Source organism: Lynx canadensis, chromosome B2 (genome assembly GCF_007474595.2).
Source record: "Lynx canadensis isolate LIC74 chromosome B2, mLynCan4.pri.v2, whole genome shotgun sequence".
NCBI classification, from domain to species: domain Eukaryota; kingdom Metazoa; phylum Chordata; class Mammalia; order Carnivora; family Felidae; genus Lynx; species Lynx canadensis.
In genome coordinates, this window is record NC_044307.1 from 66474794 (window position 1) to 66499715 (window position 24922).

The 24922-nt window shown below is 39.0% G+C and overlaps 1 protein-coding gene across 3 annotated transcripts in view; it reads left to right on the top strand.

The window, feature by feature from the left end:
* The window catches only part of KCNQ5 (potassium voltage-gated channel subfamily Q member 5), a 524285-nt gene that overhangs the window by 334034 nt on the left and 165329 nt on the right, over positions 1-24922 (top strand). For all 3 annotated transcript variants that reach the window (XM_032593201.1, XM_030315841.1, XM_030315843.1), the window contains exon 2: positions 13734-13824. In XM_032593201.1, coding sequence (XP_032449092.1) covers positions 13734-13824 — 91 coding nt within the window. The remainder of the gene's footprint in view (positions 1-13733; positions 13825-24922) is intronic.

Sequence of the window (24922 nt, forward strand, 5' to 3'; positions counted from 1 at the left end):
GGATTTTCACTTTTACAAAAAAAAAAAAAAAAGCTGTTACCTTACTAAAGTAGGTTTTTCTTAACAGCAAAGTGGTGTAACACAACCTTTTGGAGCAGGGGTTGGAGGGAAGGATGAAAGGGGGGGACACTCTAGGCCATTTTGGCTTATGAAAGTTTTTGTAGTAACACTTTATTTTTGCATAGTAGGAAACCTGTACCTGTACCAGGCCTGATTCTGGTTACTGGTAATTAAGGAGCAAATAAGAGGGATGCCTGGGTAGCTCAGTTGGTTGGGTGACTGACTTCAGCTCAGGTCATGATCTCATAGTTTATGAGTTTGAGCCCCGTGTCGGGCTCTGTGCTGACAGCTCAGAGCCTGGAGCCTGCTTTGGATTCTACCTCTCTCTACCCCTCCCCTGTTCACTCTATCTCTCAATAATAATAAATAAATGTTAAAAAAAATTTTTTTTTACAAAAGGAGCAAATAAGAGAGACAAGGTTCCTGCCCTCATGGAGCTTATATTCTAGAAGAGGAGACCAAAATAAACAAATACTCCCAGATGGTACTGTGCTCAAAGGAAAATATAACAATGTAACAAGAATACAAAATGTTAAACAGAATGTTCCCCTATTGCATGCACTGAATAGGTGACAGTTGGAAAGACAGTTTTTGTTTTTTACTTTAAATTCATGGTCTCTGAACACTATCCAGTGGTTTCCACTCTCAGCTATGTTTCCTGGCAACAGTCACAGAAACAGAGCTTGCAGAGGCAAGAAATTGACTGACGGGTTTCTGAATTGCAAACCTCAGGCCCTTTAAGAAATAGTGTGCTGTTACCTTGTTCTTTCTATTCAGCATGACGGTTCCCAATCGTTCGATTCATTCATCAGCTGCCTACATAGTCTACACATAGAATGGAAAACGTATCTTACTGCTATTGAAAAAATAGAGATTTTCAATTTAATTTTGATAGGCCACGACCCATTCAATTCATTCCAGACCGAGTGAGTGTCGTCACAGGACTCGGACTGGTGATGGACACCTGGAAATGAGACAGCAATGGAGAAGAGTCTGAACTTTCCCATCTCAGGGTGCCTGGGTGGCTGCAGGTTAAGCGTCCAACTTCAACTCAGGTCATGATCCCATGATTCGTGAGCTCGAGCCCCACATAGGGTTCTCTGTGCTGTCAGTGCAGAGCCTAATGGATCTGTGTCTCCCTCTCTCTGCCTCTCTCTCTCAAAAATAAATAAACACTAAAAAAAAAAAAAAAAACTTAAAAAAAATGAACCTTCCCATCTCGAGGCCACTTCTTAAGAAGGTTATGATCCTTTTAAGAAAGAGACTGAAACAGATCGAATATAGATGAGGAAACATGGTTAGAAGTTAGAAAAACAGTACTTAACAACAGTTAAAACAAGAGATTTAAACTCTGGACACAGACGTAGAAGAGGAACTAAAAGGAGCATCAAAAGAATCCTATCTTGTCTACCCAGAAATTCTTCAAAAAATTCAGGTATTTACTCAGTATTTTTAAAGATAGAGAATTCTTTTACAGAATACATCTTTTACAGAATCACAGTCTTTAAGAATAACTTCGGATGGGCTAAAAGCCAGATAAACCAGAACATGCCACCCCCCCAAAAAAGTCTTCTTTTTCTTGAAAACAAACCAAAAAATAAAAATAAAAAACAGGAATAGGAGAAGATACAGTCCTATTGTTGAGGACCAAATTGTTACTATAACACAGAGAAAACTGAGCTATTCAAATCCTAACTTACGCCTTCTTTGACATTAAAAAAAATGGTTTTTAAACTAAAAGGGATTTTTGTAATGTGATTCAGAGAAAATGAAAATATATGATGGGCAAATTATTGGTCACTTTTAATGAGTTTCTGTTGCTGGGTCTGGATGCCATCAAAGGATTTGTGGGTGAAATTAAAGAACTTTTATTAATAAACTGGAATAAATCTTGAAAACTATAGGGGCGCCTGGGTGGCTCAGTCAGCTAAGTGTCCGACTTCAGCTCAGGTCACGATCTCGCGGCCAGTGACTTCGAGCACCATGTTGGGCTCTGTGCTGACAGCTCAGGGCCTGGAGCCTGTTTTGGATTCTGTGTCTCCCTCTCTCTCTGACCCACCTCGTTCATGCTCTGTCTCTCTCTGTTTCAAAAATAAATAAACGTTAAAAAAAATTAAAGAAAACTAGAATAGGAGCCAAATGACCAGAGAAAGGAAAATATCCTGAGTGCAAAAAAAAAAAAAAAAAAAAAAAAAAAGAGGAAAGTAGGGACCCTGGATTTTGTTGTATGTTGATAAGCTCAATCACAACTCCTAGAAATGCTCCAGATAGAATATAAGCAAATGATTTCTAATCAATTCAAATGGATGACTGTGGTTCCTAAAGAGAAACACAAGTTCACCAAGAGCAAGAAACACTAAACTATGCTCATTTCCTAATTTGATAAGTTTGCCTGCTTGCTCTATCAGGGGAATAGAGCAGATGAAATGTCTTGATTTCAGCAAAGCACTGGGAAGTGTTTTATTATATCCTTGAAGGAAAGAAGGAGAAATCCAGGCAGGACGATGTGACTCTTATGAGGATCTGTACCTTGTGTTGGAAGTCTCCAGAGATGAGCCGTGGTTTTTTGTAAGAAAACTGAAGACGAGTGTAGGACACTTGGCGATTTCCTTGGAGTAGGGAGTTGGTAGCTCATGCTGGGAATAAATGAATCAAGATTAACATAATAAAATGTAAAAATAACAAGTGTAAAAAACTTTTTAGTAATCCAACTGAGAGACATCTCATAAGTTTGGTTTACATGAAGTTAAATTTGAGCCAATGTTGTCATTTGCTTCTTTAAAAATACTGTAACTTTATTTATTTATTTTGAGAGAGAGAGAAAGCGTGAGTCAGGAAGGGGTAGAGAGAGAAAGAGAGAAAGAGAATCCCAAGCAGGCTCTTCACTGTCAGTGCAGAGCTCCACATGGGGCTGGAATCCACAAACTATGAGATCATGACCTGAGCCGAAGTCAGGCACTTAACCGACTGAGCCACCCAGGCACCCCCAAAAATACTATAACTTTAGGCTGCATTAATACTTCCATTTCAAGGAAAAAGTAGTGATAGACAAAACCACATATTTATCACTTTTTGTCGTTAGTCAGGTATACCCCCAAACCCTGTATCATTTAGAAAGGACTTGAGACTACTAACAAAATACATATGGCATAAGTGGTTAAGAATAAGCAAAAGTCTGTCTTCCCACTAAATTGAAAACCCTATTAGGCACAGACCATCCCTGAGTTTCCAGTGCCTGCAAATATTTGTGACTGAAATAATACAATGAAGGTAAGTTAATGATAGGATAATATAAACAGGTCAGGAATGAAGTTAATCCATAGATAGGTATACCGGAAAAAATCTGTGTCATTATTAACATAGGTCACAAATTCACCTCTGAGCTTCCTAGCAGCCAAGGCAAGGAGAAAAATACATCCAAAGATCACTGTCTTCATAAAGTAAAATCTCATAATTTTTTCAAAAAGCAACAGATGATGCATTGGCTTGATGGATTATGGGATTTCACTCATCTTCAGAGTTGTCTTACAAAAAACCACGGCTCATCTCTGGAGACTTCCAACACAAGGTACAGATCCTCATAAGAGTCACATCGTCCTGCCTGGATTTCTGCAAGGATATAATAAAACATTTCCCAGTGCTTTGCTGAAATCAAGACATTTCATCTGCTCTATTCCCCTGATAGAGCAAGCAGGCAAACTTATCAAATTAGGAAATGAGCATAGTTTAGTGTTTCTTGCTCTTGGTGAACTTGTGTTTCTCTTTAGGAACCACAGTTATCCATTTGAATTGATTAGAAATAATTTGCTTAATATTCTATATGGAGCATTTCTAGGAGTTGTGATTGAGCTTATCAACATACAACAAAATCCAGGGTCCCTACTTTCCTCTTTTTTTTTGACATTCAGAATATTTTCCTTTCTCTGGTCATTTGGCTCCATAATAAGTTTTCAAGATTTATTCCAGTTAATTAATAAAAGTTCTTCAATTTCATCCACAAATCCTTTGATGGCTTCTAACATAATAAATCCAGACCCAGCAACAGAAACTCATTAGAAGTAGCCAAATTTATTCACCATATTGCAAGAAAAATCTCCTGGAGAAGAATTTTCTAAATTTTCACATGATACCTCATTGAACAAATACAGTGTGAAATGCAGAGAAACTCTTATAAATAGTAAATTGGTTAAATGTTTTTTGTTCTTCAAGAAAATAGCAAAAAATTGGGGCATGTGGGTGGCTCAGTTGATTAAGTGTCTGACTCTTGATTTCAGTTCCTGTCTCACGATCTCATGATCTCATGATCTCACGGTTTTGTGAGTTCCAGCCCCACATCAGGCTCTGGGCTGACAGTGTGGAGCCTGCTTGGGATTATCTCTCTCCCTCTCTCTCTCTCCCCTTCCCCAACTCATGCTGTCTCTCTCTCTCTCTCTCTCTCTGAAACTAAATAAACTTTAAAAAATAAATAATTTTTAAAAAGAAAATAGCAAAAAATCACAGTTTAGTGAAAGCAATTCCATGAGTGATCAAGGCAATTAGGTTAAAATACACAGGTTGTCAGGAGTCATGTTTGCTCTAGACCCTGTGCTGTGGTGGGAAAGATGCAGGAAAAGAAGGAAATATATATCTCCAAGACAGTCCTTTTTGAAACCAAACTTTTGCTAGTAACTGAGCAGTGAAGAATTTGAATTTGGATTCCCTGGCAAGAAGTGACAGTACAGATACTTTATGTTGACAGCTAAATCTTAAATCTTTTGTTTAGATGCGAGAATAACAATGGGCCTGTATCAAACTTGGAGAGATGTAGGACTAAACTGCGTATGTGTAAAGAACAGTGACAGGGCATTGAGGAGGGCACGTGTTGGGATGAGCACCGGGTGTTGTATGTAAGCGATGGATCATGGGAATCTTCTCCCTGAAACCAAAAGTACACTGTATACACTGTATTTTAATTAACTTGACAATAAATTATATCAATAATAATAATAAAGAATAGTGACAGCGAGAGTGACAGATGTGGACATTGTTTCATATGCTAAGTAGACAAAGAACTGAGCTGAGTGTAATCTGAAGACTGACAGGAAGGTCATGAGGATAAAACCAGCCCCAAATATCTGAAAAACTAACACTTGGAGGAGGGAACACATGTGCTTGTAGTCCAGAGCCTGACCCAGGACCTGTAAGTAAAGGGCATGAATAAGGAGACTTGAATCAGAGGGGAAGTAGTCTTCCCACAGTAGCGTGGGCTATGCCAGTACTGTGCTGCCTTAGTGTTGGGAGAGTTCTGGACACTGGAAAGGCTCAAAGAGGAACTTCACAATCATCTATCCGTAATGTTTTAAAACTAATCCCCGTCTAGAGAGGGAGCTCAGTCAGAAATCCTTCAAACCACAAGGATTCCCTGATCCTGGGGTGAGAATCAGACTGAGCATGTCCTCTGCCTGTGGTTAGTCAGTTCCGGGGGCTGCTCTGAGGGGAGGCTCTCGAAGTGCTGATGGGTTCTATTGCCTTGTTTTAGTTCATCTCCATTACCCGTAGTCCTCTACAGAAACATACTATGCAAGCAGAAACAGCTAGTTCCCATACCCTCTAATTTCCTCGTAACACCACACAGGTAAAATGCCACATTTTGTTTTTTAAAACTGTTAGCTGATGACCCTATTTTTGCAAATTCACAGACATTACAGTGATAGTATTTATTGATAAGGGTCTTTATTAATATTTAGAGCTCATTGCACCTGAAAAGCAGAATCATGCAGTGTGTTTTTTTTTAGTTTCAAGTTTTTGCATGCAGTGCTTTTAATCAAATATTCCAAATCACCTTTAAAGACACCAAAAATGTCATATTTAATTTTTATTGCTTTGCAATGGAAGCTGAGTGTGCTGTGGATAGATTTCATGTGCAAAATGCCCTTCCTTTATGGAAAAATTATGCAGAAAGGACATTTTGCAAAATGCCAAGTTTAGAAAGAAGGGGTAAACTTAGGAGGATGGAAGAGAAAAGTGGGCTCCAGCCAGTCCTCTGATAATGAGGCTTTGATTTCAGTAGGCAGCACATCTTCTAGGTAAGTCATGTCAGCCAGTGGGTCATGTTTGGTCACTAATGTTAGCATGTGTACTCAAGTCATCCTAATTCATGATGCACTCACGAGGCTTTCCATCACATGTACTGAAACACACACTTTATCACAGCAATACTTAAAAATGTATGAAAAATCAGAGGCAGGGCTAAATTTCCTTCAGAGGATATTTCTGAAGAATTGTTTTCTTGAAAAAAAAACCAAAACTCTCTATCTGCTTCCTGTTAGCATTCTTTATTTTAAGCCCATGATTCCATTCTACTTAAGACATTAAAGACCTCCCCTCCCTTAATGCTTTCTTCATAGTTGACTCACATGGACAGTTATACTATGGAGAGCTTATCATCCACCAAAATACTTGCAAAAAAACACTTTCTAGGTGGAAATGTGTGGTAGTTTCAGTCTGCAAAGCCCATGCTGTTAATTTGCCTCCTCGTTGAGCTAAGTTCATTGAAATGTCTACTGTAAACATCAGCTCCATTTCTCCTGTCTTCATTGCATTATTCATAATTGCTTGTGAGTGGCTGGGGGTTGTGTGTTTGTGTGAATGACATTGTGTAACTTGCCATGGTTCATTTGGCAAGCATCAGCAGAGCTTTTCTGAATGCTTTATTTTCACATCATTTTAATTCTTGCTAAATGAACCCATGCTTAAAGCACAAGTTCTGGAAGCTGGACATCATCTGTTCCTTAAGCATCCATGATATTTCCAGGTAAAGCTTTTTTGTTGTGTTTTATTTTTTGCCGAATTAAACCTGACAAATTGATTCTTAATTAACCCACAGAAAAAGTTGATGGTAGTTTTCTTGAGTGATAGAGGCCTTTGAACTGGTAATATTTTTGTATCATAAATATCCTTCTATGCATACAATAATCTTTGCCATTTAAAGTTTTAGACAAAGGTCTGCATTAAAGATAATTTCCTCAGAAATAACATATAAATTATTGCTTTTGGCAAAACAAAGGCCAATAGCTGTTACAGGATATTTCAGGATTAATATTTAAAACAAAAATGTCCATATTTTTTCAAACTGATCTTAAAACTTACCTAAGTTGGTGACTCATGCCAAAATGGGCCATTCTCCAGCTCCCAGCTCCTGCCTTCCTAATCTTCCACTATAAGTACCTAATTTTTGTGTGTGTGTCATTGATCCTTCAGCAGTCTGGTGAAGCTTATGAACCATTCCTAAGAATAATGTTTTTAAATGTATAAAATACATGTAATTGTAAGAGAAAAAAATTATATTGAAATACTGTTATTAAAAATTTGAGCAATTTTCTGGTATAGTAATATCTATACTTTTTTATTAATACATTTTTTATAAACCTAGCAGTGGCTCTAATAACTACCATAAATAATCTTGAACTAGCAATGAGCAAAATATGTATGCAAGATGAAACAATTATGGTTTCATCTACAACTATGAAATGGGACATGACAATATCTGTGCCTTCTATGAGTAACAAAGTCACAAGTACTGCTAATACCATCGTGGTTTGTTGCCATAGTTTGTGACAGGTCATTTTTTTCCCATCCATGCTCACAGCCCTCCTAACTTCTATCCACAGACCCCTTGGAAGTTCATGGACCCTGGATTAAGACACTCTGCATCCAGTGACTCTTGCCACTGCTTCCAATTTTACTCAATCGGTAGAGAGATGGAGTGGGGTAGTGGTCAGTTGTCAGCACAGATCTGTGTGAGACCCTCAAGAGCAATGGTGTCAGCAGAGCCACACTCACACCCCAGTGGTCTACCATGTCACTGCCAATGAGCCCAGCGTCTGAACACTGTCACCTCAAAGGGGTCATTCTGTGTCAGTTCACTGCTTTCTCCAGCCAGGGAGTCTCTCTGGAAATACTACCAAAATCCAATTAGTAGCAGAATGTATTTGTTATCCCCCATGATGTCATTCTCCAAGATCAGGAAATGTTCCCCAAATATCCTTTATGTTTATTTGCCTAAACCTTATATGCTCGGTCTGCACTTTCCCTAGGAGAGCGTGTTCTCTACATTCATTTCCTCTAGGAAAAAAGTACTTCCATCCCTTTAAACTGGTGTTGTGCCCGTGATTTAGACCCACAGTTCCATGTGGATGTTGAAAACTGGATTTGTCCTTTTCTCAAAATCAATTTTGTCTTCTTACCTTCCCGACTTTTCTCCTCCTGACTTCTTTGGTACATCACAGTAACTATATGTGGAAACCTCAGACTTTTCAGCCATTCCACCCCCTTCCCAAACTCTACTGCCCAATTTAATAACTATCCAAGTCAAGGAGCTCCTATGTTTACAACTTCCCTCCAGTGTCCCTCTCTATCCCCTTCCCATTTCTACCAGTTAGTTTACAACCTAACTTGGATCACCGTTACTCTTGCCCTTGCTTCTCAATTACTCAGATAGGTCCTAACACACACTGCTGTCAACTTGATTTTCCCAGAGTGCAACTCTGATGATAGTTCCCTGTTCAAAAATCTTCAATGGCTCCCGGTTATCTACTGAACTAAAGGCAGGCCCTGCCATAAAAGCCTCTCCACATCATGGCCCCAGACTCCCAATTCAGCAACTGTCTTACCCTGTGCTACAAACTTGATAATGCTTTGTTCATGAAACAGGGAACAGATATTTTACCTCATTTATTTTTTGCCTTATTACCTTTCTCATGTTGTACTCTCCTTCTGAAATGTGTTTCTCCAGAATGTCCTCCTGTTGAAACCTTACCGTTCCTTCAGAGACAATCCAATCTCAAGCATCATCCATTTATGAAGAAACTTTCTTGATGTGCTTCCACCATTCCCAACTGAATAATGGAACCCCTCCCCACTTTTAGCCTCTATAGCATTTTTCTTAGCATTTAAGAGCCTCTACCCTTCATTATGATCCAGTACAGTAGTCTCCCCTTAACTGCAGGGAACACCGGGGATGCCTGAAATAATGGATAGTACCAAACCTTATACATCCTATGTTTTTCCTATACAAACAGACCCATGGTAAAGTTTAAGTTATAAATTATTCACAGTAAGAGGTAAACAATAATAAATAATAAAATAGAACAATTATAATAATATTCTGTAATACAAGTTATATAAATTTGGTCTCTCCCTCTCTCTCAAAATACTGTACTCAACCTTCTCCTTCTTGTGATGATATAAAGTGATAAAATGCCTCTGTGATAGGTGAAGTGAGGCGAATGACACCAGCATTGTGATGTAGTCTTAGGATACCTGTCAGAAATAGAATCATCTAGGGGCACCTGGGTGGCTCTCGGTTAAGCTTCTGACATCAGCTTAGGTCATGATCTCATGGTTTGTGGTTTTGAGTCCCACGTCAGGCTGTGCTGACAGCTCAGAGCCTACTTTGGACTCTGTGTCTCCCTCTCTCTCTACCCCTCACCCACTCCTCTCTCTCTCAAAAATAAATAAACATTAAAAAAATTCTTAAAATGTATAGGATCATCGGCTTCCGTACTATGGTTGACCACTGGTAACTGAAACCGTGAAAGGCAAAACCACAAATAAGGGAGGGACTACTATCTGTTCATCTTACCAACCAAATTAGATTTTTTAAAGTTTCTATTTAAATTCCAGCTGCATTAGATTTTTAATCCCTTAAAAATAGACTGCTTTAATTTATCCCTTGTACCTCAGTAGTGTTAGGCACACCATTTTTACAATGAGTACTCAGTATATGTTTTCAACTGAACTGAAATGATTCCTATGCAAAAAATGAATTTGCCGGGATGACCCACTTTACACTTTTCATGTACTACTGAAGGATAAGCTAGCTAGCACCTGTTCACTGACTCGATTTATTGATTAATTGGTAAATTTTAGTGATGCTGTGCTTGCACTTGGCCTTCCACCCACACAGTCTCATGCACTAGAGTGCTCCTTCCTCCCCGGCCATTCCAATCATTGTGCTAACTCCTGCTGGGCATTCGGGGCTCAGTTTGGCCATCATTTTTGCCGGCAAGGCTTCCTAATCCCAAGTCTGGCTTCATGCTTATGCAACCTGTGTGTTCCCATGGAGCCCAGCACTTAGAAGGTTGCCACAGTTGGTGCCATACTTTGCTGTCAGCATCTTGAAATTTTTTTTTAACATCTTGAGATAGTTTTTCAACAAAGGGCCCACATTTTTACTTTGACTCAACTCCACTAACGGAGTAACCAGTCCTACCTAACCCCTCCTTTCCTGCATATTCCTGTTGTCCCCTATATTTTCCCAGTCTTTGCAGTCATCACTCAGAATTCTAATTTTCTGTTTACATCTGCTGAATGTTTATTTATTTAATATTATTTAATTTAATTTAAATTGAATTCATTTACATTAAAATAATTTAATAAATTTCGTATTTATTTAACTTTCTGTTTATTACTCTTTATACCTCAACAGACCCTAAACTCCGTCAAGGCAAAAAAAATCTTATTATTGTATCCCCATGACTCAGCCTAGTATTATATACTTAATATTTGCTGGTTGACTAATTGGATGAATGGTTGAGGGAAGGAGGAATTAATGAATTAATAAATGTATTTGTCTATCGATAGCCCTTTGGGCAGCCTGAGCAGTGAAGGTCTTTGGCTTGCTGTCTTCAGATGGCTCCTATAGAATTTCTAGTTCGGAAACTATGCTTGTTAGAAAGGAGTGTAAGATTGGCTCAAGAAAGGGGCACCTGGGTGGCTCAGTTGGTTAGGTGTTTTGACTCCTAGTTTCGGCACAGGTCATGATCTCATGGTTTGTGAGTTCAAGTCCCACATCGGACTCTGCACTAATGGCATAGAACTTGGGATTCTCTCCCTCTCTCTCTCTTTCTCTCTCCCACTCTCTCTCTCTCTCTCTCCCTCTCCCCTGCATGCTCACTCTCTCTCTTTACCTACCCCCGCTCTCTCTCTCTCTCTCTCTCTCAAAATAAATAAACTTAAAAAAAAAAGATTGGCTCAAGAAAGAAAAGGGGCAAAGTAGTGGCATGAAGGAAAAAGTTTAAACAGCACCCAAATATTATCGAAGAAGGAACTAGCAAAGGACTCATGGTATAGATCTGTTTTGAACACAAACGCAGAGATCATGAAGCTACCATTGGGATGCTCTTGGAGGAAGAAGATACCTTAGTGATTAAATAATGCCCTGCTTGCTTTTTCTAATGGTTTCTGGTCAGCCTGGATTCAGAGAGCATGCCTAGATAACAGCCAGTCACAAGAGGGGAAACATCTGTCACTGTCTTTATTTGATGTCGTATCATCCTCCCAACTATCTTAGTGATCGCTGAATTTCGTTTTCTCATTAGTAGCTTAGAGGTTTGTAGGTGCACTGGAATTTCATTTCTGGCTTACAATTTCCATTTCATGAAGGCCAATTTAAGGTGTAATTCAAAGTATCCTGAATTGTTAGATACAGGAGTGAAAAGTATGGTGAGTTGTTATTAACAAAGTATACTAGGTTTTTTTCACTAGTAGACTCCTCCTTCGAGACTCATCTATTTGAAATGATAACTCCTTCCCTCTCAGTTTGAAGAGATATAGAGGTATCCCCAAACGTCTTGCAGAACCAAGAATGTTACTGCCATTCTTATCTATCCACACTTATTCAGCAACACTCTGCGGCAGCTCAAGGACAAACAATGTTGGAACCCTCTTTCTGCTACACAGTCTTGGATGAGTTAAAAAATGTTCTTAATTCTCAGTTTTCATATCTGTAAAATAGGAATAGTGATATTTCTATTTGTGAGGATAACATGGATAACACATGTGAAAGTGGCTTAGCACCATATCCAGCATATAGGAAACCCTCTATGAATGTTAGTCATTGTTACCAGCATACAGAACATAGGCAGTTTTGAGCTTCAACTTGACTCTGTTTTGGGATAGGTATAAAGAAATAAAGAATACATGGTATCAGTGAAAGGTCCACAAACTTTTCCTCTAAAGGGTCAGAGAGTCCATATGTTAGTCTCGTGTGCCATACTGTCTCTGCCACAGCTACTTAGCTCTGTAGCTGTAGCGTGAAAGCCACTGTAGACAATACATAAGCAAATGAATGAAGCTATGTGACAATAAAACTTTATTTACAAAAAACAGACTTCAAGAGCCAAATTTGTTCCCTAGGCCACAATTTACCAATCCCTGGCTATAGGTCCTTGGGAGTTCCCAGTCAAATGCTATAGAAAGACTTGGACGACTTGTCAGGGCAAGCTGAAAGGAGACATGGACGAACTCCACTGCCATACAAAAGAATGTGGAAACTGGGGCGACTGGGAGGTTAAGCTCTTGATTTCAGCTCAGGTCATGATCTCATGGTTCATGAGATTGAGCCCCATATCAGGCCCCATGCTGTCAGTGAGGAAGGAGCCTTGGGATTCTCTCTCCCTCTCTCTCTCTGCCTCTCCCGGACTCATGCTCTCTCTGTCTCTATCTCAAAATAAATAAACATTAAAAAAAATAATGTGGAAACTGGTATTTTAGGGGAGATTACTCTATGAGCTTCCCAGAGATAGGTAAAAGTAAAAAGTATGTCCTAGAGCAAGTAGCTCAGGGATTGGTGTTTTGTTGTTGTTATTGTTTCCAATCTTGCATTTCAGGATAAGTAACTTCAACTTTAGAACAGAGGCTTCTCCGGGGTGCCTGGGTGACTCAGTTGGTTAAGCGTCTAACTCTTGGTTTCAGTTCAGGTCATGATCTCATGGTTTGTCAGGAGTTTGAGCCCAGCACAGAGCCTGCTTGGGATTCTCTGTCTCCGTTCTCTCTCTGCCCCTCCCCCACTCATGCGGGCTCTGTCTCTCTCAAAATAAATAAATAAACTTAAAAAAAAAAAAACAAAACAGAGCCTTCTCCTTTTATTAGACATTTTCCTTGGGAACTCAGCTCCCCCTCTGGATCTTGAGAGTACCACAATTTTAAGAATGAAAATGTCTGTAGATTGATTGGTAGAAAATGCTGCTTCTCACTTCTGCACCCTATGACTGCCGTATGAATGGACAGAGCTGAGGAGTCATTTCTTTAGCAGTTTGTAAGGAAATGGAAAATACATGGGTAGCAGAAAAAATAATTCCCTTCCCTTACCGTTCTTATGAATATTATAAAGGAATGACAAATATCCATAAACAAAATTAGACTGTGAAAATGAGCCAGTGGCTTAGTAGTGGCTTAGAACACTTGATGGGTCACCAACGATGCCACATGTGAGGTGGATTCTACCTCTTTGAAAGGAGATCAGCTGCAGCATGTACTCCTGGGGTAGGATGGCAAGAACACACTGGGGCCTTTCTCAGGATCCCCACTTGGGAAAGGATTTATGGGAAATTCACACATTCTTAGTTGCAGACATTTAAATACAGCATGCAACACACACACACACACACACACACACACACACACACACACAGTTCTCTTCATCAACAAAGTTGTAAAGGAACTCTATGTGCACCATACATCATATTATATTTTGACATTCAAAATGGCTAGTCCCTTCCAAGGTTTTTGTTATTTAATTAGTGCCATTTCAAATGGGTCTGGTGCTTTAAACTATAGAAAAGAAATGAAGTCTGTCATGATAAGGCAAGTTTCTTATCAGATTTCTCTCTTTTTTTGTTGTTGTTTTACAGTTTTCTCCTTGTCTTTGGTTGCTTGATTTTGTCAGTGTTTTCCACCATCCCTGAGCACACAAAATTGGCCTCAAGTTGCCTCTTGATTCTGGTAAGTGATACATATGAGCAAAAATGTATATAAAGTTTATATAAGAACTGTGTATAATATTTATGCTATGCATTTTATCCCACCACAAAGTTCCATCTAGAAAAAAAAGAGCTACTGTGAAGTATAAAACTTTCAAAGATCACTGAAATATTGGCCTACCATTTTACCTTTTAGGCAGTCCTCAGGAATATATACAGATATTCAGCATTACTATTACATAGCAATATCTTATGTTGCAGTTACATCAAAACCAGAAGGCAGGACTTGGAAGCAGTTTTCCTTATGTTTATTTATTACAATAAGCAAATTATAAGAAGAATAAAAATATCCATGAGGTCTCTCATTACATTGCTAAAAATTAAAAGGTAGAGAGCATTTTCTAGTAACTGCAATGTGGCAGTAGGTAAGTGTAATTAGCCAAGAACTAGGAGAATATAGCACCTCATAAGAAAACAGAAGGCTCCTTCATGCTCTTTTCGACCAATAGACTACATTCTGAGTTTTGCTGCTAACACAAGTCACCTGGTAAGAAATTCTGCAGTTAGCTCTGTTTCCATTATGCTGTCAATCCTCAACTATACAGAATTGCTCAATTCATTTTAAAATGGAAAAAGACCCCAAGATATTTTAGTCTGAATTATTCTGGGCCTTTTAAGCTCTTTTACTTTCTATTACAACTAAACTGTATCACTGTATACTCAAATTGCATCTGATTGAAAGTTTGGTTCATTTACATCCATTTTGATCCAGTCACTTAGTCCAAAAAATATCAGACTTGACAGTCTCAGAACTGTCTCAATGAACTATAAGTTGGAACAACTCACTTCTATAAAACCTTGTGGACTACATAGAAGGAAAGAAAAAGAGGGTATGGGGTAAGCTGCCTTTTATGTGCTCGAATAAACAGATATGGGTTATGTACAGCAATAAACATTTAATATAAGAAAATTATCCTTACCTTGAAGATGAAGACTGAAAGATCTCAACTCATATAAACTGACTGGAGGGCAGCTGTTCTTGCTACCTATGCTTTCAGTTGGCCAGTTTGTGCTTAAAGTTACCAAGACTTCATCAAGTCTCCGTCCCACATCAGAGAGAAATCATTGTTGAGCCTGGAACCAATCTATCCCAATTTGTTTCCATACAAATTGTGCTCAGCGGTATATTGTTAATGTTGAGGATGCTATTTCAAAACCAAACATAGAAAACAGACCAAAAAGCACACTGGAAATTTGCTTCACTTATAAGGTTTCCATTTGGGTAGCAAGTGGGCTTTTAGCCTTATGCACCCCTTTGATAACAACAAATGATCTGAGCCCAAGGTCTAAGGCACAGCTGGCCTTTAAGTTCATATACAGAATTACAAATAGGAATTTTAGATTGAAAAAGTAAATCTGATTTTTAGACTCAGAAACATGAAAAACTTGGTCTACTGCATGACCAATGATTATGAATGAATGAATCAAGCATTAAGAATCCCATAAAAAGGAATTTTTCACAATCAGGTCAAGGATTCAAAATGTTAGGTTTACATCATTCAAATCTCTGAAACATAAATTCAGCCTTTGCTAATGAGTTTCTAAATAATCCAAAGAAACATATTCCTAAAAATCCCAAAGCTGATTTTTACCTTGATTTTTAAAACTTTCTGAGCAGTGAACAAATTCATGAGAGTTTAGTAACTAGGGTGCATTTGAGTAGATAAGAATGTAGATGTTGTCACATATTCCTCAGTTGTTTTCTTTGTGCCACCTTTATTCAGATATAATTGATGTATAACCTTGTGTAAGTTTAAGGTATGCCACTTGATGATTTTATACACATATATATTGCAAAATGATTGCCACAATGAAATTAGTTAACACTGCATAATCTCACATCGTTACCATTTTGTGTGTGCCTGTGATGCAAACTTCTAAGATCTACTCTCAGCAGTTTTCAAGTATACACTACACTATTGTTAACTATAGTCACCATGCTGTGCATTAGATCCTCAAAACTTACTTATCTTATAACTGGAAGTCTGTGCCCTTGGACCACTTTCACCTTCCCTGCCTCAACCACCAGTCTTCTCTGTTTCTATGAGTTCAGGGGTTTTTTGTTTTTTAGATTCTACATATAAGTGAGACCATGCAGTATTTATATTTCTCTGACTTATTTCACTTGGCATAAGGCCCTCAGGGTCCATTCATGTTGTCACAAATGGTGAGATTTCCTTCTTTTCAAGGTTGAATAATATTCCAGTGTGTGTGTGTGTGTGTGTGTGTGTGTGTGTGTGTGTGTGTATTTTCTTCAGATATATACCCAGAAGTGAGACTGCTGGATCATATGCCAGTTCTATTTTTAATTTTTTGAAGAGCCTCCATATGGTTTTCCATAGTGGCTGCACCAAATTGCATTCCCACCAACAGTTCTCTATTCTCCACATCCTTTCTTGTCTTTTTTATAATAGCCATTCTAATAGGTGTGAGGTGGTATCTCACTGTGGTTTTGATTTGCATTTCACTGATGATTATTGATATTGAGCACCTTTTCAATTGAGTACCTGCTGGCCATTTGTATGTCTTCTTTCCTCCCTCAGTCTTGAATGCCTTTGGATTTAGCAAAGCAGAAACCAGTCCCATTTGTTTTCAGCAATGCAGTAATTGCTGCAGATACATGTTCTCAGAAAGGTTGCTCTACTTCCCTAGGGAGAGTGCTTGCTTATTCTCCTATTGTTGCACTATAGGGATAAATGGTCAAGGTGTATGTTTTAAACCAAAGCGCACTCTTAAAACCTACCTAGAAATATGCAGACTGTGTTGCAGGTCTAAGGTTTCCCTGATGTTATTCTTCTGCATCAACATTTCTCCAAGAAATATGTTTTATTTAAAGGTTTCATGCTCTCCTGAGTTAGCTGAGTGAATGCTAAAGTACACACACACACACATACATCATGTAGAAAAAAAATAATTCAAGTATAAGCTTTGTTTTTATTTTTGTATTTAGTAATTAATAAAATGAAAAAGCATGCATGTTTTAATTCTTTTTCACAATTAGTTAATCTAGGATATCATAAAAGTTCAGTTGGTTGTAAAATATTGGAAAAAGCCAAGAGATACCTTCTTAATGGTTTAGGGAATCTCATTTATCCTTTTAATATGTATGTTTGAGACAGTTAATCTGATTTGAAAGTCTGTCTATCCTCTGAACATCTAATCAAACAGAATTCATAGAACACAACTCTGACTAGCAATGTTTTTAGTTCCCAAGATAAAATATATCTAAAGAATTGCCATCCAAATAGTCATATGAATGGCTTTTAAAATGTTTGCAAAAATTTATAATAAAGTCACTTTTGTATACTTTTGGCCACAAATAAAGCACCAGAGAAATAAGTTTAGAACAACTCTATATAAATCATGCATCACGGTTGTATATTTTTTCATAGCTCTGTCCCATGTGGGTTTTTTTTTAACACTTTAAAAGATGTTCCCGTATTCTAACTGTAATTCCATTTCTGTGCAAGTAACAAGCACCCACACTTCTGACGGAGCACATGACAGGCCAGCTGGCTCCTGGACAAACTTGCCAAGCCCCTCTGTGACATTCATGCTTTCCACCTGTGTTTGAGGGAACCAGTCTTTGGACTTGGTCTTGCTCTCACAGAGTCTTTGGCTCTCCATCTCCCATCCCAAGGGAAGAGGCCTCATCATTCTCATCTAGAATTGCACTCCCAATGCTACTTATAAACTTGTGACTTACTGGCCTTGGTTACCAGCCAAATGGATACACGCAAATTCTGTGTGAATTTGCTCTTTTATTCTTCCCAGTTGTGTGGACTGAGGTTTCATACTATGCACCAGGTTCCCTTATGGCTCTCCACAGAAACATGGCACACAGCCCTAACAATGTGGTGTAGACTCTGGAGCTGGGTACAATGAGTTCAAATTCTGCTTCTACCACTCTTTATATGTGTGCCTTTGGGAAACCACTTCTCTGTGCCTTAGTTTGCTCGTCTGTTAAAAGTGGATAATAATACAGCCTACTTCATAAAGTTGTTGTGAGGATGAGTTAAATTCAAGTGCTGAGAACAGGGCTCAGCACAGAGAAAGTTGGCAAATATTGTAACCACTGGTTCTTCCATATTAGTGAAGCCTAATAAGGACAGTGAACAGTGGAATATTTGAAAATTGCTACATTTGAGAAAATATCACACTTTTCTAATAGAAAACAAAGAAAACAAAGATCTTTGCTAGAATTTTCTCACCACAAACACGGCTAATTATGGCAGCTTTCTTTTTTTCTATGACAGCTTTCTATACAAATGTGTTCATCTAACTAAAAGTGACTCCATGGCACACATTCACCATGAGGCCTGTGTTCATAACAACCACTTACTTTTGGTGACTAATGAAACAGATTTTTATTGTTGTAGTTCTTTGATAAATGCATCTGATGAAAATGCTCACGGCTTCGTAAGTTCTTCCCTCAGTATCTGCATCTGCTGGGTGCAACGTGAGGCAGGGATAACTAGATCTGCCAGAATGGCTTGCTCTGCCCTCACTCTGCGGATAACATGTATGAACTCAAGACTATAATACAAAACTGTGTACCCACATACCGAAGGCAATTCAAAGCTGGTGTTAATTTCCTATGTCTTGTAAAAAACTCTTCAAAACTGAAGGGGAGCTAGCTAGCGTTTTTTTAAGTACCTTTCATTTATCCGACTCATTGATTTCTTATTAAAACAAAAACAAACCATAAAAACGTTCAATTTAAGTAGTAGTCCTCTCATTTACCAAATGGCTAATTACATTGTGCAAGATCATGCACTGGGTCTAAGACAGAGCCAAGATGCCATCTTAGGCCTGGCTGATGAAAAGCCTGGGCTGTCTTCTCAGTAGCCAGCAACCTCATATTCTCCTGCCTCTTAGTCAAGACTGACAGGTACTACCAAAGTGCATTTGCTGCTGCTCAGTGAAGCAATCACAAAGGTGTAAGGCTTCTTTTGGGTTCTCTCTCTCTATATATATGTCAAGTGATGCCTACAATCCTTTTACTTAGAATAAGTTAGTTTTTTTTTCACAGAAAGTGTACTTACTAAGTTATCATAAATGGGTATATCAGTTTGGACCACCGTAAGTTCTTTGTATCAAGAATTCTAAATACTGCTTTGTAAACAAGCAAAAGCCTGATCTGTGGGGTAAGTAGTCAAGTATAAAGTTGTATTTTCTAGTCCCAGCTCACATTGCTCAGGTTATCGTGGTGCTGTTAAAGGAAACTCTTCTATTTCCAGGTTAAACTATTGTGGAAAGTTTTGTTTTGGTGTGTCTTGATTTCCTTAGCCTGAGGTCATATATTTTAGCATTTTGTATCCCACCTTCTTAAGAACAATGCTGTTCAGAGTGCAGTTCCTCTCCACTGGATAACTTCTGGCCTTCCAGATTAGTTTTAGAGTAGTCATTTTAGGGCTTTAAATGCAGGTTGTTCAACCCACTGAAAATAGATGATCTCTCCACTTAATGAAAGTGATGTGTATTATATGTAGAATTTTCTCTGAAGGTGGTCATTTCTAAAACTGCCCAACCACAAGCAATCAAAAGAATGCCATTATCATTTTAAGGAAGCTAGCGAATGTCTCAGTGTATTTGCTTCTCTACCCTCCTGCTGTGTTAGAAAGACTCCAAACCACAAATGGATTGTGCAAAGCATCTGGTCGAGTACTCAAACACATGGTCAAATATTCAGGTTTTCCCAAACATCTGGGTGTTTGGCACCTTCTAAACAGAGCATATGCAGATTTGCTAGTTTTGCTGGGTTTGCTTCATGTAGTGAAGCAAACATGGGTTTGCTGTTTCTTTGCACAATGAATCAGTTCCTGAATGTGTATGAATCCAATTTCGACAGATCTAATTATATACTAAATGCACTAGTGGAGCTTACTATTTAAAGAAAATCTGTAGTGAATTCTTTTGTAAAGTGAACAGTCCCCTTAAAAAGCTAATAACTACGTAATTAATCTGTGTTGCATGTTTGTTTTCTTTTTCTAATATGGGTGCATGTGGGTTTTTTTTAATTGCTATATAAGCATCCATCATCTAATATGGCATTGAAGAATTAGAGGTGTGGCCACTTCCCATCTATCAGTGTTAGGAGCGTGGAACATCAGCCACAAACACATGTACTAGTCCTTGCAAAGTAGAAACGTTTGTGCATAAAATTATATGGGTTTGATGTAGAAGATTACATTAAGTCTCTACATTTAAAGTTCTGGCATTAAACATTATAAGAGAAGATAACAAAGGATAAGGATAAGAATCCATTTGAGGATATTAAATCGTATGTTTGTAATGGAAGTGACAGAGTATGAGATATTAAGCAGTCAGATATGAGGAATGAGTGATCCTTCTTTATGTTTATCACATCTCTGTAATTTACTGCAGAAAGCTCTCAGAATACCCCAATGAACATTGAAAACTGCAATTATTTTCCTTTGCTTGTCTTTCATCAAGAAAAATGCAAATAAACTTTCAAATGATTCATGGAGACTAAAAATCCTCATCAATCTGCTGATGACTGAAAAGAAAGAGCAGGAGTAGTTTAACACCTACGCTGAATCTTAACTGAGGGATAATAATATAGTAAGTTATCCTGTGAAAAGTATTTCAGATACCAGAGAAAAGGCTTGTTCGAGTTAAAGATAATGAAATTGTGCCTGAAAAAGACCACGTCCCCATCTGTAGTCAGGAAAGCAAGAACTTTACATATTTCTGATGTGAGTATCAGTGCCTGACCAAGTGGCCAATCTATCACAGAGCCACCCTGAGAAACTCTGTTTCCAGACTTGAGGAGCAACGCAGCAGATATCCTTAGGACTGTGAATGAACCACACTCCATTAGGTTCACGCCAATGCTGATGTCCTGAGCTCCACAAAAGTATATTCAGCTGAGAAAGAGAGAAGCAAGGTGATATGATGAACACCAGAGGGCTCCTAGAAAATAACAGAGTCCAAGATGGTTGGCAATGGAAGGAAGAACACTCTTCCCTTACTACCCTTCCAGGCTTAAGTAATGTCCACCATTTGAAACCTGGGTCAAATTTAGTTACTTGCTCTTCCTGGAATAAACGGTGTCTTCCTTCTGATTTCCCTTTGGCATGGGTTACTTGACATTGTATCTCCTCCCTTATTCATTTATTGAACAATAATTATGCAGCATCCATACAAGCAAGGCATTCTGTTGGGTGCTAAGGACATGGCAATGAATAAAATAGGCAAAATCTCTGTCCTCATGGAATGCACATTTTTATGGGGAAGATCTACAGTAAACAAATTGTCAAATTGATATATTAAGTGTTATAAATAAAAGGAAAGCAAGAAAGAGGAATGGATAGTATATTTAGAGAAGTCCACTGGAAAGGGTTGCATTATAGCAGAGACTTAAATGAAGGTGAAGCAAAAAGCCATGCAGAGATTAGAGGAAAGAACATTCCAGGCAGATGGAACTTCAAGGATAAGAGCCTTGGGCAGGAGCATACCTACTGAGCCAAGGAAGGGCAAGAAGCCCAACAACAGCTGAAGGAGACTAAGCTGGGGGTGAGTGGGGAAAAATGAGGCACCGGTTGGACTATAAATTTCCTGAAAAGAGGTTCCAAAGCCAATTCGGCAACAGCCCTTAATATGGTGGTACCTGGTACAAATTATCAATAAATATTCTATGAAAGAAGAGGGCCAGTTGTTTAATTGCACAACATCAATATTGAAGTTTCACAGTATCGTAGATATAGCACCAAAATTAAAACAAGATGCAATACCTGACCTTAGAAAGCACGGGAGTAGGTAGGATTGAAGCCATTTAGGGAGCAATTGAAGTCATTCATACGAAGTATGATGGAGCCCTCAACAAAACAGAGGCACTGTGAACTGAGGAGAGGAGATGAACTAGAGCAATATAGATGGTTTAGAGGTTAAATCAAAACTGTGAATTCCGAATCATTGGTCGGTGCCTCACAGAGAGTCTGGGGAGGGCTCTTCTCAGAAGTGAGATATTCTGCCCCTCGCATACTACATAGCTCCAAATTGTTTGTTTCCTGCCTCATTTCAGATGCTATCTTCTCTCTGTAGATTTCCAGATATTTCCCTGGATCCTGACTAATTAATTCACTGCAGTTTTAACTCAAATATATATTAAAAGTTTCCTATACTCCAGTCTGTGCCAGGGACTGGAGTCTCAAATACGAACAAGACATTATCCCACCCTGGAAAGATATCATAAAGTATATTCTCATCTACAACCTCTGACTGAATCTAGAGCAAATTAAAAGCCTGGAAATCATGGGTTTGCAAAGAATAAATGGCGAAATTAGGAGATGAAATAAAAATGGGTTAATTTGTCATTGTTTTAATTCCCACTTTGAGACATAAGCACATGAGAGAATATACCTTTCTCATCTGTTTCTCATAAAAGTCACAAATAAGATTATCAAAAACTATTTTCAATATAGATTACTACAAATCGTACTCCTGTATTGAATATTGGGTTAGTGCCGTACAAAACCAAAAGCTGGAAGCAATGGGGTGGGTCCCCTTTCCCACACAGGCAAACATCAGGGGTCACAGTTAAGGTGAGAAGACACATCACACTTCTGCAAAGTAGATTAGAGAAAAATTTTCCAAGCTGTAAATGGCAGCTTGACAAACACCATTACAGGCTGGATTCAATGAAAATGCTGCAGACCTGGCTTCCTCTGGGGCTATAAATCACAATGAATCCACAGAACATTACTGGAAAATGGAGAACAGGAAAGAGACTACGAGGGTGACAAGCCCTCCAGCCTTGGCTTGCCCGCAGACTAATTGAGGGAGATTCAGTGCTGCAAGATCGCAGCACCATGGGAAAACCTGGAAAGCCCTCCTCCCGAAAGAACACAGAAGAATAACCTTCACAAAGAAATGCAAACCCCAGACCCTGACCACCTTTGGGCGAGGTCAGGAGTGGAGAACGTGAGGAAACACCCCCTCCCCGAAGTGCAAGTGCCAGAAAGGACCCACTCTCTCATCCTCCCCACCAGTCACTCTCTTGAACGTTTTTTTATTATTTTTTTAATTTTTAATATTTATGTGTTTTTGAGAGACAGAAAGACAGAGCACAAGTAGGGGAGGAGCAGAGAGAGAGAGGGAGACACAGAATCCGAAGCAGGCCCCGGGCTCTGAGCTGTCAGCACAGAGCCCAACGTGGGGCTCGAACTCACAAGCTGCGAGATCATGACCTGAGCCAAAGTCAGTAGCTCACCAACTGAGTTACCCAGGCACCCCCATGAACGTTATTTTTTAAATCAGGTGAAATCAAGGATGACTCAACGTCAAAAGCAATCTTAAAAGAAAGAGGGGCGCTTGGGTGGCTCAGTCAGTGAAACATGCAACTCTTGATTTCAGTTCAGGTCATGATTCCAAGGTCGTAGGATCAAGCCCCATGACGGGCTCTGTGCTGACAGCATAGAACCTGCTTGGTATTCTCTTTCTCTCTCTCCCTCTGCCCCTCTCCCCTACTCATGCTCTCTCTCTCAAATAAATGAATGAATGAATAAATACATAAATATGTTTTTAAAAATTAAAAAAAAATAGGGGCGCCTGGGTGGCGCAGTCAGTTAAGCGTCCGACTTCAGCCAGGTCACGATCTCGCGGTCCGTGAGTTCGAGCCCCGCGTCAGGCTCCGGGCTGATGGCTCGGAGCCTGGAGCCTGTTTCCGATTCTGTGTCTCCCTCTCACTCTGCCCCTCCCCCATTCATGCTCTGTCTCTCTCTGTCCCAAAAATAAATAAACATTGAAAAAAAAAATTTTTTAAAAATAAATAAATAAATAAATTTAAAAAAAAATTAAAAAAAAAATAAAGAGAAATCTCAATATAATTGGAGGTGTTATGTAGAAGTGTACAGGTGGTGAGCCTCCCTGACTCTTTGACTTCATGCTAATAATGACTGGAGAACCATCCGTGTAAATCTGGACAGTTTTCTGTCCCACTTGGCTGACCCATCTTCTTTCCAGCAGGCTCCTTCCTCAGTCTCCTTCTGGTTCTTTTCTGTTCTGATGCAGTTCTCTACAAACTGCATGTTCAGCATCACAGTAGCCAGGCAAAGGCCAACTGATGCAAAGTGGATTGTATAACCAGGTTGGGGAGGTTGTCTGTTCATAGAGTTGGAGAGTCTAAGCTGGAGGTCAGAGATGAGAAGCACCCAGCTACGTCTGAGGGCAGAGGTTGTGAGGACATACATTTCCTTGAGTCACCTCTACAGACAGAAGGATATTTTTTTCTTTGCTTTATCTTGTGCTGCTTGCTGATTCATTCATTCATTTATTCACTCATCAAATATTCACTGAGCACCTACCAGGTGTGCTGTGAGCCAGAAGCCTGGCACACATCACACACCAGCTGTACACTGAGATACTCATACAGTCCCCATCCTTGTCTGCGATGGTTCTTTAAGATTATTTTTCTAGTTAAGTCAGGTGGAGAATTTTGACTATTATGCATATGCAGTCTATTCTGTTTCCATAATGCAAATCACCTCATATGCAATTGTAAATAGGGTAACGATGTCAACGTAACATGGAAGCTAAAGATGATTTTTCCCAAATAACAGCAGCTGAGCGTAAAGCATACCAGCCTAGCTAAATGCAGCAAAGCTGAAAAAGTACAATACTGCCCATATCCACTCTTCAGGATGAGCACTGGGTGTCATATGCAAGAGATGAATCACTGGGTTCTACTCCTGAAGCCAAGACTACTCTGTGTTAACTAACTTGAGAATAAAAAAATTTAAAAAAAAAAAAAAAAACCACAATGGTGCCCATATCCTCCTTCTAATTTTGGACACTTGCTCTGCCTTGGAAGCACTTATAAGTCAATTTTCCCTAATCTTATGCAAAAGACACAAATGTAAGGTTAGAAAGGAAATAATCCATCTTTAATATCACTGCATTTTGTGCAAAGCCTATGCCTTCCTCTCTACCTATGACATGTGATATAGGGCCCTTGTCCTCATGATCCAGCCACCTGTGCCCTTCCAGACATCCCCTTCCATCAAGCTATCTTCACATTGGTGTAGGTGAAGTCTGGA